This window comes from Dasypus novemcinctus, chromosome 3 (assembly GCF_030445035.2).
Source record: "Dasypus novemcinctus isolate mDasNov1 chromosome 3, mDasNov1.1.hap2, whole genome shotgun sequence".
Lineage (NCBI taxonomy): Eukaryota > Metazoa > Chordata > Mammalia > Cingulata > Dasypodidae > Dasypus > Dasypus novemcinctus.
Window position 1 is genome coordinate 130,593,040 of NC_080675.1, and position 18,259 is coordinate 130,611,298.

An 18,259-nucleotide genomic window follows, 5' to 3' on the forward strand; every position below is an offset into this window, starting at 1 on the left:
CACAGAATGATGCATTTCTGCATTCATTTAGCTATTTTAAAGTGTTACAAAGAATATGAAGCTATTATGTTGTATCAGTTCGTGTTTCTTTTTAATGAATTCTAGAATTATCCTGTTGATTTGTCAGTATGGGAAAGAGGGATTTTCTTATGTTTCAAATGAAATAAGTACATCTTTTTGGCACATCATTAAGTAATTAGCATCAAACAACTCTGTACTCTTATTATAATAAAATTGCAAAGCTTTGACCATAACACTGAATTTCAGTAGTATCCCAAATAACCTTATCTATTTCTAGTCTTATTCAGCTTTGGTCCATTTCTTGACCCTTGGCTCCTGCATTGATTTCAGTAAAATTTGCTTTCCTTTACCTGTTGATAATTAGTTGTATTTTTGGTGATGGTGATATCAGTGGGTTAATTGAACATGAAAAGGAAATTATTTTACAAAATTGCCTATCCTCCATCCCTAAGTGATTGTGAAATAAAATTTTAAGTATTCTTATCTTTTACCACTCCATATTTATAAAAAAATACTTATTTTAGGATATATATATGTGTGTATATGTCTGTGTGTTGTAAATGGAAGGAAGACTTAAGACATAGTTACCTTGAATTTTCCTTTTTTCTAAGACTTCCCCTTATTCTCTTTCTGATACCTGATTTTGCTTCTAGAGATGGTTTGTTGATAGTCGAAGGAGTGAAAGTCACATGTAGTGGTATAGGAATAAATTCAGGATTGAGACTTAGGAGATCTATTGTATTCCAGATCCTGAAAATCACCTTTTCCTTTATAATAGGGTAATGCTGGGTCATCTCAAAGGTCTCTACAGCTTTAGAGTTGTATAGTTCCATAAGGTGATATATCTAATATCTTTTATTGAGCACTGTAAAAGGTGCAACTAGAATTATAATCGCTGTTTTACAAATGACAAAATTAAAACAGAAAAATTATGTGATTCCCCCCCCCCCCCCCGAGGTCACAACCTCAGGAAATAGCAAAACTGAATACTGAACCCATGTCTCCTGATTCCCAGGCAGATGTTTTTTCCATAGGCCATCCGACTTGGATGTAAGGTAGTTCTTCTCTCTTTATAAGAGTACCTTATTGTTAAACCTCTGCTTTTAGATATTTGACTTAGAAGCAAGCCACGTTCCCTTCCATTGCTGTTAGAACCTCTTTGCTGAGCCCTACCTTCCCTGCCTACCTCAAGGTTTAAAGGGCTTCTTGGGTACTATCTATTAAGCCTTATTTCAGTTTCATTGTGGTTAAATAATTTTCTTTGGACTTGTCTGGCACATTAAACCCAAATATGATCCTTCCTCGCTCCCCCCCCCCCCTTTTAGTCAGTATTTCAGACAAACAAATTTCAAAGGAAACTCTTCTGCACGCTTAATACCTCCTGCATTATAATTCGTGATTAAGTCAAAAGTCTCCTAGAGTTAAAAAAAAAATCACCATTTTCAGAATATCAAGGGACAGTATATTTTACCCTCAAAAAATATCTAACTTTGTATTATACATGAAATTCCTTCACTAGATGAAATAATGAAAATGACTGTAATGTAGTTACGGGAAACAGTATGGCTTAGTACTGGTTTGACAGTATTTCATAAAGGTAAAACCTTTATACTTTATCCAGTGTTTATTAACCCCAAGTTTCCTGAAAGGATTTGAGGTACGTATTCATTGAGCTGCATTATATGATCTTCAGCTGCTTACAAACAAAATATTGGCACCAAGAAAAATTTGAGTGAAAGAGACCTAGGTATAATTGAAGAAGCCAAAGCCGAGAAAAGTGAAATGACTGATTAGTAGCTCAACCCTTCTGGTTCTAACTTATCTCACAGTTATAGCACTACACTGATGTTTGAACCTCTCATGTTCAATCGTTTGTTCATTTTCTGCCCTTTTTTACATTACAGCTCTTACGTTTTTTTCTTTCTCTTATTGCTTAGATACTCATGAACAATTTTTTTAAAAAATTGTGTAAACCACTGTATTTTTGGATTTATTTTATTCTATTTTTAAAAATTAATTTCTCCTCTCCCATTCCCCCCATTGTCTGTTCTCTCTGTCCATTTGCTGTGTGTTCCTCTGTGTCTGCTTGTATTCCCATTAGGCGGCTCCAGGAACTGATCCAGAGACCTTCCGGAGTGCGAGAAAGATGATTACTCTCTTGTGTCACTGCATCTCCCTGTTCTGCTACGCGGTCTTATTTTCTCTCCTCTGTGTCTCTTGTTACATCATCTTGCTGTGCCAGCACTCCACGTTGGCCAGTACTCCTGCGCGGGGTGGCTTTCCCATGCTGGGCAATGGCACTCCTGCATGGGGCCTCACTCCTGCACAGGGCCAGCACTCTGCGTGGACCAGCTCGTTGCATGGGCCAGCTTGCCCTCACCAGGAGGCCCTGGGCGTCAAACCCTGGATCTCCTATATGGTAGATGGGAGCCCAGTTGGTTGAGCCACATCTTTTTCCTCTAATTAACAATTTAAAATTGTTGAATTCCTTTCTTTTTTCCTTCTCTTTCACGTACCCCTTCGTTCATTCTGCCCTTAACTGTGTGCGAGAGAGGTACTGTATGAAAATAAAAGTGAATAGATTAGATCGATCTTGACAGAGTTTTCTATCTTAATTTGGTAGGTCAAGTTTAACAAGATAGCGAAGAAAGTCTTACAGAAATTCAGAAGGGATTAAGATCAGGCCTAGCTGAAGTGATCAGGAAAAGTTTTATGTGGAGAAGCATTTATTTTTATTTTTTAAAAGGTTTATTTTTTATTTCTCCTCCCGCCCCCCCAGTTGTCTGCTCTCTGTGTCCATTCGCTGTGTGTTCTTCTGTGACCACTTCTGTCCTTATCAGTGGCACTGGAATCTGTGTTTCTTTTTGTTGCATCATCTTGCCGTGTCAGCTCTGCGTGTGTGCGGCACCATTCTTGGGCAGGCTACACTTTCTTTGGTGCTGGGCAGCTGTCCTTACAGGGCGCACTCCTTGCGTGTGGGGCTCCCCTACGCGGGGGACACCCCTGCATGGCAGGGCACTCCTTGCGCGCATCAGCGTGGGCCAGCTCCATATGGGTCAAGGAGGCCTGGGGTTTGAATCGCGGACCTCCCATGTGGTAGGCGGACGCCCTATCTATCCATTGGGACAAGTCTGCCTCCCTTTGGAGTAGCATTTAATCATTTGTCCATCATTACCATGCTCTTGTGTGGCAAGTTGAGCCTTAAAATTTTAAGGTGGCTCAGTGATATAAGTCTGATAGATGATTCTTCCTTGATTGACCCCATTGTTTATGTCTAATTCTAGTCAAGTAAAGAAGAACTTGAAATGAGAATATTTTTAATTCTGCCTGTAGGGTCGGACAATAGTAACTATAGCTGCTGGATTATAGAGAACAAAAGATTGATTTTAAGAAAATTTTTAAAGCTTTATAGTTTTGCTAGATGTATATAATCTCTTAACCACACCATGGCACATAGTTTTGAGAATTTGGGATTCTATTTTGATGAGGAAAAAGTCCTAGAGCAGAATTACCACATCATGCCTTCTATGTGGTAATATTTCAGATACACCATGCCAAGTTATAACATTGATACTTTTTTCTGAGTGTCTTTTTTTTTTTAAACTTAAATATTAAAATTTCCCCTGAGTGTTCGAGCCTGAATGGACCTTAGCGGTATATAACTCAGTTCTCAATTGAGAGTGTTTAGAAATATATGGTTGTTAAAAAGCCTGGAATCCCCATACCCTAGAAATTCTGAAATGTCTTGCAAAGTGAAAAGATAATACTAGCTTGGTTAGTGGTCACAATGTTTATACAAATTTTAATTAGCCAACAAATAAAAGTGAAGTTTTTTAAAGTTTGAAAGCATATCCTGTGTAAGTTTAAATTATAGAAGTGTTATTGTTTAAGGTATGAAGGAATTCATCACTTTCAGAAATTTGAGTTGCTTTGCCATTGTTTAATAAGCTGTACGTTTTAGGTGAAGCCCTTCAAAATATGGGTGCTTAGTTGGAATATCAGCTCACCGTGTTTATAATCTCCTTAACGTATTTATTAGAAAATTCAGCTTTTTTTCCCCTTAGATCATGTTTTCTGTGACTTCCAGGTTTATTTGTTTTTTTGTCACTGTTGTTTGGGGTTATAGGTTTCTATGAAGAATAGAACTTGCCATTCTACCTATCTTCTAGGATTTTCTGTCATGTATATATATATATATAAGTTACAGATATATATATAAGTATATATATTTACACCCCCATATTGCTGAAGTTTTACATAATTCTTTCTCCTTGAAAAATGTTTTTTAGCTATTACCATATGTGTTGTGTGATGGTTTCACAATCTTTCTTGAATTACGTACTTGTTTTTCACTTTGAGAATACCTCTGGAGGCTTATCAGACTCCTCAGGTTATATGAAATTTCTAGGGAGTGACAATTAAATCAGAATTGGAGTCCAGGGCCACTTTACAACAAATTAAATCAATTAGATTATTTATAGTTAATTATAAATCATTAATTTCTCTTGCATGCTTTTCTACATTGGTCACAAACATCATTGGTCAGCAGACTTTTTTATAACGAGCCATATAATAAATAGATTAGGGTTTTCAGGCTGGGAGGCAAAATTAAGGCTATTATGCAGGTACTTATATAATCATTCTAAAATGTAAAAATCATTCTTAGTTTATGGGCTGTAGAAGTGATAGTTGGTAGGATGGATTTTGTCTCCCCAGGCTATATACTTTGCCAGTCTTGCTCTAGATAACTTAGAAATCCTTTAAACAGTAGCAACCCTGTCAATTTGGAAGAATTAATAAATCATATATGAAATTCTTTGGAAAGTAACAGTTTTTGCTTGTTGGTTTATTGGTGATGATTTGTGAATTAGTTCTAGTATTTTCTGGGCTTCATTGCCTTTATACAGAATGACAAGTTATTTATTAGGTGTTGTTTTCCTGTTGTTATTTTCTTCAATTGTGATATTAAGAGTTAGATTTTTTAGCAAATGCCAGATTTCTTCCATCTGAAATAGATTTTTCAGCAAATGCCAGATTTCTTCCATATGAAATCATGTTTCTCCCTTAGTTTCTGTAATCTGAAATAAAAAACTACTTCTCAAAATGGCAATATGGAATAGTAGCTATAGTGAATTAGGCTACCAGATTAGGAGGGGGAAAGATTAAAATGAGACTTCTTGTTTGAGTTTTGGCAATGGGGCAACTCTTTAGAGAAAGGTCTTCACAGACCAGCTGTAGAGGATAGTGTTTAGAAAGAATCTGTGATGAGAAGAGAGTAAGAATGGCATAATCAGAAAATTATACTGCTGGTTCTCGTGAAAGTTTGCATCCCCAACTTGGAAATCTCCTCAGAAGGTGTAGCAACAAAAATATTACAGTATTTTCTAGACTTGTGTATGAATAATTCTTATAAGATAAATGTAATTTGTGGGTTTCATCACAGCTCAGAGGTGCATATTTTTAAGTTTTCATAAACAGTGCTTAATGGTTTGACTTTTGAGAAAATTTATGATTTGTTATGCTTTTACTCATCCTAAAATTTAGGGCTGTCTTCCACCTGAAATATTTGAGAGAAGATATAGTTCTATATTTTTTATTATGGTAATTTTTATAAATTTTTACTGAGGTTTATATAAAATGAAATATGTTCACACCAAAAAATTCTCATCTGCTTTTTATTTTTCTTCCTACAGACTAATGGATTTTAAGGAAATTAAATTATACAGTCATTTAGTAGCAACCTTAAGTGCAGAATGTGTGTGTGGCATACATTTAGAAAAAATGGGAGCACATGTTAAGCATAGGCTTTTGTTTCATATTATAGTAAGATTTCAATCAGGTATCTTTTAAAAAATTTCTAAATACTACTTTGAAGTGTTTTACAAAATTACTAGAAAACCTGTCTTCAGGTACTGGCATAGAAGCAAGTTTCTCTTTCTAATTTAGTTTTTCCGTGAGAGATTGAGGAATATATGTATATATACATCCATGAGAATATTTGTCAGGCAATTTGTACGTTGCTGTGTGAACCCCTCTTTCTGTTTTTGTCTTTCGGTTTGTCTTCTGATTCATTTGATCAACATACTGTACTGCACAATTTCAGAACATTGAAGCTCATCCAAGTTTTCTAATTTCTTTCTTTATGCAGTGTGCTTTTAACTCTCCAAATTTATCATGGTACACTTGGAAGGAAGAGTACCCCAAACATACTTATGGATATGAACTTATAGACTATTAAAAAGAATGCATTGGGAAGCAGATGTGACTCAGGCATTTGGGCTCCTGTTTACCATATTGGGGGGCTGGTCTCAGGTTTGTTTCCCGGGGCCTCTTGGTGAAGGCAAAGCTGGCCCATGCCGTGGAGAGCTGATCCATGCTACGGAGAGCTGGCTAACTCTGAGAAATGATGCAACAAGATGACGCAACAAAAAAGAGACACAGGAGGGACAATGAGGCATACAACAAACCAGGTCGCTAAGGTGGCTCAAGTGATTGGGTGCCTCTCTCCCACGTTGGAGGTCCCAAGATTCGTTCCCAGTGTCTCCTAAAGAGGAGAAGAAAAGACAAGCAGGCACAGAAGAGAATACAGCGATTGGACACAGAGAGCAGACAGCAAGCACAAGTGGCAGGGGTGGCGGGGGAAAAAATAAAAATAAAAGGCTTGAGGACCTTAAAAAAAAATACATTGTGTCCCTATTTACTCCACCAAGGAATTTAACTTAAGGACAAAATAAAGGTGCATATGTAAGAATGTTTATTATAGAACTTGTATAAAGAAAAATTAGAGTCACCTAAATTTCAAATAGTATGGGACTGGTTAAATTATGAAATGATCATATGATGGGTCATATTGCACCTGTTATAAGTTACTTTTTAAGGTAATATTTTGTAATATGAGAAACTTCACAATATTTTAGTTTAGAAAAATCAGAATAATGTACTATTTTCATTTTAAGAAATTTATGAATATATATATATATAGTCTCTAAAATTGGAAGAATATTAAAAATTTAACTTTTGTCTGATTTTTCTTGACAGTCTTAAGATAATTGTCACAGTTCACTAACATATTATCACAATTCTGATTCCCAGTGTGGCGCTAATGAGAATAACTATAATAATTATTATTATTTGGTCTGTGTGATCTTGCTCTTCCCTGAGCAGATTTTAGGTATTCTGTACTATCCTCCTCACCAGTGAACCGCATCCCCATCTTCCTACAACTTAAATATTATTGAACTTTCAAGTTCTAACTCTGTAAATACCTTGGGTAGATACTGCCGTATATCGATTATAGGCTCTTATTTAATGTACATATAAACTTGATTTTCCAGTTAAATTGAAGCTTCTTGGGTAGAGAACATAACTTTATATTTCTCTTATGCCACAGACCTTCAGAATATAATGGAAAGCTTTTGAGTAGAAGATTTTGGTTTGGTCTTGATTTATGCTCTTGGGTAAGTCACTTTCTATATTTGAAAAATGGGAACATTAGCACAAATTTACAGGACTGTTGTGACTACTTCATAAATTATGAGTTATGTAAGTATGAGTTATGTTCATTATAGAGCATCTTTAATAAGTAATTGATTAATATTAGGATGAGGAAAAAGCCAGATAAAATAGATGTGCAGTAACATCTCTTGTTTGGGACCAAAATTGTCAGGGAGTGGAACTCTTCCTAAGAGGCAGAAAGGGGAAGGTGACTTACTTTTCTTAGTATACTCTTTGTATTCTGTACCATGTGCTGCATTTATTATCTGCATAAAATAAATTCTTATTTTAAAAAGTCGCCAGGATGTTTTTTCCCAAATATGATAAAAAGGTCCTCTTAAAGTTTTGGTGTGCCATGATATAAGGATATAACATGGGGACATTGGTCAAGTGAAAAAAAGAAACCTGGAGAGAAACAATTACTAGGAACAGAATAATTTTTTTAATTGAGTGTATACTCAATTAAAACTCTGAAAGAATTTGGTATCTTGAACTTTTGAACCACAGTGCACAGACATTCACTGTATTTGAATCAGGTAAAGTTAACGTGCAGGAATGCCTACAGCTTAAGCTAAATGCTGTTGACATACACTTTGCTTTGTCACTTAACTGTGATAGCTTAGGGTCTGACATACTGAGTGGTGTTGATGGTAAAAGTTCTTAGCATGAGCTAAATAATAAATCTTATCTAATGGTAGAAATATTTGTGGCATAAATTATGACACATCTGTAGGAAAAAAATTGAACCTTGTCCTAAATTACAGACCTTACATAAAATTTAACTGAAAATGTATCATGGCCTTAAATGAAAAAAGTAAACTTTTAGGAAAAAAAAAAAGCATAGGAGAAACTCTTTGGAATCTAGGGGTAGGTGAATAGTCCTTAGACTTGATTCATAAAAGGAGAAATTGATAAATTGGACCTCATCAAAATGAAAAATTTTGCTCTCTAAAGGCTCCGTTAAGAAGATGAAAAGACAAGCAACAAACTAGGAAGTAGTATTTGTAAGCCTTGCATTTGACAAGGACTGGTATCTAAAATAATAAGTAACTGTCAAGATTCAGCAGTTAAAAAAAAAACAAAAACAAAAAACAATCCAATTAGAAAATGGGTAAAAGACAAGAGCAGATATTTCACTGAAGAGAATGTATAGATGACAGATAAGCACAAGGAAAGATGTTCAACATCGCTAGCCATTAGAAAAATGGAAATAATCAAAACCATGACAATACTACATGCCTGTCAGAATGTCTAAAGTAAAAGTAGTCCAACCACCAACTGCTAATGAGGATGTGGAGAAACTGGATCACTTATATATTGCTAGTGAGTATTATAAAATGATACAACCATTCTGGAAAATAGATTGGCAGTTTCTTATTAAACTAGGAACACAATCACCCTATAATGCAGCACTTAACACTCTTAAACATTTATCCAAGAGAATGAAAGCTCATGTTCGTGCAAAAACCTGTTGATACATAAATGTTCATGGCAGCTTTATTTGTAATAGTCCCAAATTGAAAACCACTTAAATGTCCTACAATAGGTGAATGGTTAAATAAACTGTGGTCCAGCCATACAGTGGTATAATACTCAGCAGTAAAAAGGAGCAAACTAATAATCCATGCAAAAGCTTAGATGGATCTTGAGAGAATAATGCTGACTGAAAAAAACCAGCCCCAGAAGATTATATACTGTTTGATTCCCCTTACATACTTCTCTTGAAATGACAAAATTATAGAGATCAAAAACAGATTATTGGTTGCTGGGGTTGGAGAGTGAGGTGGGTATCGTTATCAAAGGGCAATATAAAGGAACCTTGTAATGATGGAATGGTTCTGTATTGTGACTGTGGTAGTGGTTACATGAACCTACATGTGATAACCTTGTATAGAACTAAATGTACATACAAATGAGTGCTCCTTCATCTCGGGAAATCTGAATAAGATAAGTGGATTGTATTGATGTCAGTGTCCTGGTCGTGATATTATAAGATGGGGGAATTTAGGTAGAGGATACAAGGGGGGTCTCAGTATTATTTCTTACAACCATGTGTGAATCTACAGTTATCACTAAACAAAAAGCTTAATTAAAAATAGATATACAGGGAAGAGGACTTGGCCCAGTGGTTAGGGCGTCCGTCTACCACATGGGAGGCCCGCGGTTCAAACCTCGGGCCTCCTTGACCCGTGTGGAGCTGGCCCATGCGCAGTGCTGATGCGCTCAAGGAGTGCCCTGCCACGCAGGGGTGTCCCCGCGCAGGGGAGCCCCACGTGCAAGGAGTACGCCCCGTAAGGAGAGCCGCCCAGCGCGAAAGAAAGTGCAGCTTGCCCAGGAATAGTACCGCAGACGCGGATTGATGACACAACAAAAAGAAACACAGATTCCCATGCTGCTGAGAACAACAGGAGTGGACAAAGTTCTACGCAGCAAATAGACACAGAGAACAGACAACCGGGGCGCGGGGAAGAAGGGGAGAGAAATAAATAAATCTTCAAAAATATATATAAACACAAATAGATAACTAAATACATAAATAAATTTAAGAGGAATAAAAATTACAGGAGAAAGGGTTATCAAGAAAAATAGAAAAAATATTAGCAAGAGGGCAATGTATAAACTCTTGGTCCCTGGAGTGAAGGAAAGATGAAAAAGCACATAGGAAAAAAATATTGTAGAGTCCAAAGTTAATTCTTTAGTGAATAAATTTTACTTAGGGCTAATCCCTGTCACCATTATTCTCCTAGAGTTCAAATAGAACAATGCAGCAATAAATTTTGTCTTGACCTCCTCACTTTTATGATACTTGGGTGGGGCATGAGATTTGAGGAATAGGTTGATTGCCATTTCTATCTCAATTAAATGTGAAAATCCCTTCTTCTCCCCAAGAATGCTGATTTGACATAGAAAACTCTTCTGCAGTTTTCAGTTTTCCCTTTTCATAGGGAACTGGCTCCACAAGAAGAGTGTGAGAATCTAGGTAAGGCTGTGTGGTAGTACCTGGGGGTTAGATGTTTTAGGCAAAGAACTCCCTAGAGGGAGTTATAGCTTGGAGACTTTTGCAGTAATTAGGGATGGGAGTCAGGGGAGGGGTCTGGGAAATGGAGTTGAGAAAGACATCAGCAAGCTAATTCACTATTTCCCCTTGGATTTTTTTTTTTTAAATTTCTACATTTGTTAATTTTCCCCTAAATGTTTAAAAGTATGCCTTTTAAATAGGTATACAAAGGGCCCGAAATAAATGAAAATATACTTTTGTCTTGTCCAAATTTTATCATTTGCAAAAGAACAAAGGCTTATAATTTTAGATTTGCTTTTTAAATCATAAACTACTATGCATTATAAATTTAAGATATTTTATAAATATTTGTCAGATGCTTAGTATTATTGTGGGTGACTCTGTGGCAGTTTTTTGTATATGTAAAATCTGAAGTAGAAAGTAACCCACTTTTTACATAAAAAGATTTAAGATTAAGAGGTTATATCTCAAATTTCTATTTATGTTCCAGTGTGTCAGTTAATCTGACTGTAGGGTGTTTTTATCTACTATGAGGCCCACTGATGCATGCAAAGCTGAACAGAGCACAGTCTTCCTCAATGGGTCTTATTTCTCTGGGCATTTTTAGCTGTGCTTCATTGTGTGGACTCAGCTGGGGAAAGCTGGAAGAGCTAAGATGATCAGCTATTGTAAAGGTACTGAGATTCTATCTTAGAAAGTTCTCTCATCTGATCATTTTATAAAAAATATTTTTTATTTCCTAAGAGGCAGTTAGTTGGAAATATGCACAATAATTATAATTATTAACATTGCAAATAGAATCTTTTAGTTTCTGTGGTATTTAAAGAATAATTCTGCAGTTCTTTGTAGTTTGCTTATGTTTTTTTCATAAGAATATTTGAATTTCTATTTCTCTTGTCTTAACATCAGGTATTTCAATTTATTCCTTACTTAGTTAACTTGAACTTATGGCCTAGATTAACTATTAACTAATTAAGCCAGTAGCATTCTTTTTTCATATCCTATTTTACATATACTATTCTAACTTTTTGTTTAAATGAATACTGAATTCTATTGTACATCACAAATGAGTAGAAATTGGCAAAGACATCATAACTTGGCTTTTTACCTGTCTTGTAAAGTGATCAGTTTAAAGTTAGGGGATTTATTTAATGCCATTATCTATTCTTTAAATCGTATACACATTACCATAAATTGCAATTGTGCTTTAAGTAAACCATAAGGAATTCCTACTCAATGCAAATGAACATGTATCTAGAAAGTATTAATTTGTGAAGGAACAAAATTTAAAGAGATTAGAATGGCTACCAAGTTGTATATGATGGATGAAATAAAATTTCAATTCAAGATATAAATGGTCCTGATATTTCTAATGAGAAAATCTGTACATCATTTAATGTTACAGGATACCAGACTGGGAATTTGGAATAATTAAAAAATGGCTCCTAAATTACCCAACAAGTTATAAAGTTACAGCTTTCTCAGCAGTACTCATGATAGCACAATATAGTATGTCTGGTTAGTGTCATAATGAATTGCCTTGGAAGATAATGATTCCAAGGGTAAATAAAATGCACAGTAGGAAAGATTGCTCAAACTAGGTCCAAAAAATGAGAATTAAATGTACCATAGTCAGGGAAAAGAACCTTGCTTTTGCCTTTCAGAGCATTGACAGAATAGATTAAAGTGGAGTCACAAATTGTACAAAACTGTAAGATACTGAATCTTCTTGGCTTGTGTTAATAGTCTCAGACTGAATGTGTATCACATTTTCAGTTTTAATATGGAATCTAAACAAATGCTTGTGCTGCTTGAGAAACTGGAATCATCTTCCTATATGCCCATTACATATTTCCTCTTTGACTAGGCTCCTCTGAATTTGGTTGAGAAATTTTTAAATTGGGGAAACTGAGACTTCGTATGTTCAGGAAAGAAAAGAATATAAGAGTAGTGATGTGGACTACTGCCTTCTGTCCAGTTCTAGAATAGCTTTTAACTTAAGAAGCTCAGACTATCTTTACAGGTTGTTTGGGCTAGTTCTAGACAAAATAAATATTTAGGGTGTTGTTTAAAGCTGGAAAGGCATTTGTTTCATTTCATACACATGTGGAAACTGAAAGTGGTTAGAATAATTGATGTCGAAGAGATTTGTGGCAATTGGGAGCCTCACACTCAGAATATTTCTAGTATACATTAAATTGTTAGGGGAAAAGACAAGAAAAGAGTTGATGTGATATTATGAGATTCAAGGTGCAGTATATGGTTTACTGGCCCAAAATAGGAGGTCAGTGAACAGAAAGAGTTTCAGTGAATAGGGATCACGTTTATATCCTGTCCTAGTTTTAGTGTGCCTAGTGTTAGTCCCATGTACAGGATATTGAGATTGAGGCATCATTTTAGCCCTGTCTAGCTTGATCCCATTCTAGCTCTAAGATGGAACATACCTGTGGCAGAACTGGCCAGGAGTCAATTGACTTTCTTCTGGTCCGCTTATTGGTGAAATGTCTGTATTTTACCTTGGAGAGGGGCACAGAGCAGCTTAGTTCCAGTGAGTTTCAGGTCAAACCCTTAAGAAAGCACAGGGCTTATCCTAGAAATTTGTTACACGTACAAAAGAGAAGTTTTGGATTCACTGGGACCAGTTCCAGTGGCCTTCCTCCAAATGCCTAAGAGACAGAGAGATAATTTAGACTGAGATCCTTGGTGTATATATGTCTGTTGAGGGAAGATGATATTGTGGGGAATAGAGAGAACAGATAAGCAGACCTTGATAAAATTTCATAATTTGCCTGTGTAGAATAGAGGAGTAGGTAGGTTGGTGTATCTTGAAAACAGTAAACTCTATGTGAGGAGAGAGCCGTAGTTAACAAAATGTGGTGTGTGAATGAGAGATTAGGCTCTTATTTTAGATACCAGCAGGGAAGAACTAAAAACCTTCAGGATGACCACAGAAATATTTCTGGAGTGTAGAGCTCATATTTCCATAATATGATTTAGAAGGAAGGGAAATCCTCTGTTTCTACTCTAAGTTTGGGAAGATGGGAATGAGAAATAGTATGGAAATTTTTTAGACCCAGAAACATAAGCAGCTGACAGCTGAGGGCTCTAGCTTTTGGATTTGCGTAGGAAGCCCTGGGGCTGAGAATATTCTCCAGGCTAGACTAGCCCTGTTGCCTGACCCCACTTGAATTTTCAGTCATTCCTCTTGCCAAATGATCTGACTCTTTATCAAAAAGGAGCCAAGCCTCAGGTAGCTTTCATGGCCTGACTAATTTGGCAGATAACTTGAAAGAAGGAACACTATCACTTGGAATTCCTTCAGCTGCCTGCAGAACTGTGAGTGATTGTGTGTGGCTAAGCTGCAACTTGATCTCAGCAACTGTTCAGATGCAGAGGAGCTTTATTAGGGCAGCTGAGATTGCTGTATTCTAGGAGTATAGCAGTTGAGGTTCCAACCTTTCATCAAGCCATAGCAGGCTTTGGTTTTCTCTGGAAAACCAGTGGACAGGAATTAACTTTCCTGAAACTGATTTGGTGTAGCGCACATTCTAATAATTTTTAAGAGCTTTAATATACTACCTGTCCCTTTATATTTTATTGAGTACCTTCTGTGTGCTAAACTGCTAGAGAATATTGGGAATACCAACATGAAAAAGACAAAGTTATCTTCCACACAACTGCTAAAGAATCAGACTCTACTTAGTAAGCATATAATATGTCTGAGAATAGAATATTGTCTGGAATTTAAGTTCCAGATTAAGCTGTAGGAGGCACAGAGCATTTACATGGGAAAAGAAAAATAAAATTCAGACTCATTTAACCTAAACATGATTTTCAATTTGAGTAATGTTTTAAGTTCTGAATTATGAACATCACTTTTTCATGGTAAGTAATTATCACAGATCCTTCCACATCATTCTCCTTTGTTCACTGTCTACATGATAATGTGTAGGATCCTTAGCAGGGCACTTTAGGATCTTCATTATCTGGCTCAAGCTTCAGTTTTTTCATCCTCATCTCTATCAAGTACTTTATATACCAGCTAAATCCTTGCGACTCCCTGTTTCTAAAGCTATCATTCACTCTCACAGCTTTATGCCTTTGTTTGATGACATTGACTTTCTTCTTATCCATCAACATCCAGCACACATTTGACATCTGTGACTTCAGCTAGGGGAATCACTGCCTGTTTTGTACTTCCTTAATGCTTTCTACAACTCAATGACTAGCATTGAGTTGTACTAGCATTCTAAATCCTTATGGGCAGGTCTCTGTGTGCTTTAAATTTGTATCCATATTTTCCAGTATAATGCCTGAAATACAGTGGCACTCAGTAAATAGTTAAATTGGCATTTATTGAGTGACCCTCCTTTACCTTTCAAGAAAGGAGTACCGTAGTTAAGGGGCATGTCTGCTAGAAGATACAGAACTACCTTTGAAAAAAAGTTAATTCTGAGGTGAAACCTGACTGTGGCCCAACCTTGAAAAAAAGAGTCTTGGGTTTTCATAATGACCTTTTCAGTGGTAATAGAGGACTTCAGTGAGTGGCTTAAAATTTCAGAACTATATTTAAGCCTATCAACTAAATTTATTTTTGTGATCAAATTTTAAAAGCATGTTTATCTTAGTAGCTTAAGTGATTACTTACTGCTCTTTGACAAATTACATGATGTTTTATTTATTACTCCCAGGAGCTTGTTACTTGGGCAAGTGGTTGTGGTTGGCAGTCATCCCGAGCTACTTTTCAGCCAGTGGGGAGAAAAATTATAGGCTGTTTAATCTATTGTAATGTATACATAAACAATTACAATTTTAAGTAAAGGTGGTAATGAAGATTGGTGGAGTAGCAATAGCATGAATGTCCCTCAAAAATTTTTCTCCTAGTTTGACAAAATCCTAATGTTTATTCACCCTACCACTTCTTTCCAAAATACATTTTTGGTTTCAAAATATAGCTGGTTTACTTTTTTAAAATATATTTTGTATTTATTTTTAAAAGATACATAGATCACACAGAATGTTGCATTAAAAATTATAGGAAGTTCCCATATGCCCCACTCCCACATCCCCTACTTTTCCCACTTCAACACCTTCTTTCATTAGTGTGGTACATTCATTGCAATTGATTAATACATTTTGGAGCACTGCTACACAGCATGCATTATAGTTTACATTGTAGTTTATATCCTCTCCCAGACTGTTCAGTGAGTTATAGCAGAATATATAATGTCCTGCATCTGTACCTGCAGTATCATTCAGGACAAATCCAAGTCCCCAAAATACCCCTATGTCAAACCTCCTTTTCCCTCGCCCTGCCTTCAGCATTTCCCATGGCAACTGTCTCCACATCATGATATTTCTTCCATTGCTAGAGTCACAATAATTTTATAGTAGAATACCAGTAAGGCCACTCTAATCCATATTTTATTCCTCCATCCTGAGGACCCTGGGGTGGCGATGCCCACTCCTCCTCTCAATTGAGAGGGTGCTTCGATCCCACACAGCTGGTGGATGGGACTCTTCGTGCCTGCCGCTGTAGACTATCTCGGTTCCTTGATGTGGTGGTTGTCCATCCTCACCACCCTGTCGCCTGACCTGGGTAAGTCCAACGAACTGGAGAGTAGGTACAACAACACTGCTGAGGCCCATGGCCCAGCTGGCACATGGACAGCCCAGAGATTCAAGTTTCCTGGGCATACACCAACCCCTAGCTGGTTTCCTTTTAAGTTGTTTTATATCTTTGGTACCTAGCATAATGTGTTGCATAAAGGAGGCCCTGATAAATTTATATTGAATAAGTGGGTGAACCAAAGCTATTCCTTATCATACTTAGGACCATAGTGAAGAGGGATTTTTAATCCAAAGAGGGGGGAAAAATGAAAATGAACACAAAGCATCTTCATTTTGCTCTGTTTATATTTATGTTGTATTGACAGCATATAAAACAGTTCTCAAGCAGAATTAAATGTCTAATGAGGTTTGGTTTAGGCTAAAAATACTTTGAGGTTACAGATTTATTCTGATTCTGTGGTTTTTAGACACAGATTCTTTTGGGTTTTGTTTAGCTCATAGGGTAGGTAATAGTTTTTCCCCTTTAATGAGTGGAAGATCAAAGGTTCAAAGTTCTATTAAAATTACTCTTCTGTCCCTATCAGTTTAATATTCATCAACTTTAATTCATTTTTCTTCAGTTATTTGTAGAGTAAGCTATGTACATAAAGAAATCTAGGGGTGTTCTAGATTTTAGCATCTGATCAAGATAAGGTATCTAATTTCTGAGGGTTCTATATCAAAATATATATTCCAGCAATTATTGGTAAAATTGGAAGTGACATTATTGACGTTGGCAGTTTGTAAGCAACTGGCTGGCCTTACCTGCACACTGTCATGGAAGCTATTTTGAAAATATTCAGTAACTGGTGGAAATGTGGATTATATTGGAAGAAGTTGTACTTAGTAGAATTACTAAAAAGAGCAGATCTCTAGGCAAGTTCTTAGGAAAGACATCTATTTTTGCCTCAATTTTTATTTTGTTTCACTGACTTGTATTCCATCATTGCAGATTGATTTGGGTTAATAAGCATAATACTTTAAAATGTAGCATATTATTATAAATTAGTCAAGTTAGATTCATTAATTGCTAGCGGACAAGTTTTGATTGAGAAAGAAGGGAATACATTCATTTTTCAAGTGTGGTGTACTGTGGATGACAAATCACTGTGGGGTCTGTAGTAAAGATTTTAGTACCCTGGGCACCAGGTGAGCAGAGGGATGAGAAATAAGAAGAAAACAAAGAGCTATTGCTCCCAGACCTGTACATCCCAGGGATGAATATGCCATTTACCTTCTCTCTCCTGTCCAATTCCCAGTCTACCATTTATAGGGTACCTTATTGTGTTAGATTCTGTTCTAATTGTTTTTATAACATTGTCTAATTTAATTCTCAGAAAACCATGTGAGGTAGGTATTGTTATTCCCATTTTACAGATGAGGTAATGAGGTGCAACAAGGTTTTTAAGGTATTTCTTATTTAATAGTGCTAGTAAGTGATAGGAAAACATTGGTCTCCATGACTCCAAAGCTTATGCTGATTCTGGGTTCCACGTATGAACATTTTCTTAAAAACAAATAAACTCCAGCTTCCTGATGACTAACTTAAAAATAAGATTATAGAACTCAGTGGTTGAAAAGTTAATAAGTATTATTTTTTACTTTAGTAGATATTGTTGTAGAATGTTTTATAAGTACAGGTTTTCTTTTAATAGTTAGTTAGATGATAAATGAAAGCTGTAAGATCTTTATAGTTGAATACAGTTTGTATAAAAATTGCCATTCTCATTTCATTTAGATTGCTGCGTTATTTTAATTTTCCCCTACACAATTTAATGGCTGAGAAGAAGGTATTTTGTTTAGTTGTGTTAGAGTAGTTGAGAAGAAGCCCAGGAACAGAATGATGAAGTGATCTGTTAACAAATTTTATTGACCTCTTTTCCGGGATGTGAGTTGATTTGAGCACTGGAAGTTTCCAAATTTCACCATTCCGTGGCATCCATGTCAAATTGCTAACCATGTAGGTTTGTTCCTTTAATGACAATTTTATTCATGAAGAAAAACCGGAACTAAAGGGAAAAAAAGGTTTTATGTTAAAATTCAGCTACTAGCATTTTTAAAATCTGATAAAGTAAAAGAGGTAGGAAAAAAGCAAATTTAACCTCCCTACTAGTA

At 36.0% G+C, this 18,259-nt stretch overlaps 1 protein-coding gene across 14 annotated transcripts in view; it reads left to right on the forward strand.

Annotated features, from left to right (window-relative positions):
* TCF12 (transcription factor 12) overlaps window positions 1–18,259 on the forward strand; it is a 422,204-nt gene that overhangs the window by 195,173 nt on the left and 208,772 nt on the right. For 3 of the 14 annotated variants that reach the window (XM_071214214.1, XM_071214215.1, XM_071214218.1), the window contains exon 1: window positions 7,417–7,478. The exons of 10 other annotated variants lie outside the window; for them this stretch is intronic. In XM_071214214.1, coding sequence (XP_071070315.1) covers window positions 7,469–7,478 — 10 coding nt within the window. In that variant the 5' untranslated portion in view covers window positions 7,417–7,468. Of the gene's footprint in view, window positions 1–7,416; window positions 7,479–16,030; window positions 16,134–18,259 lie in introns of those variants that run through there. One more of the 14 variants, XM_058294257.1, reaches the window with a different exon arrangement.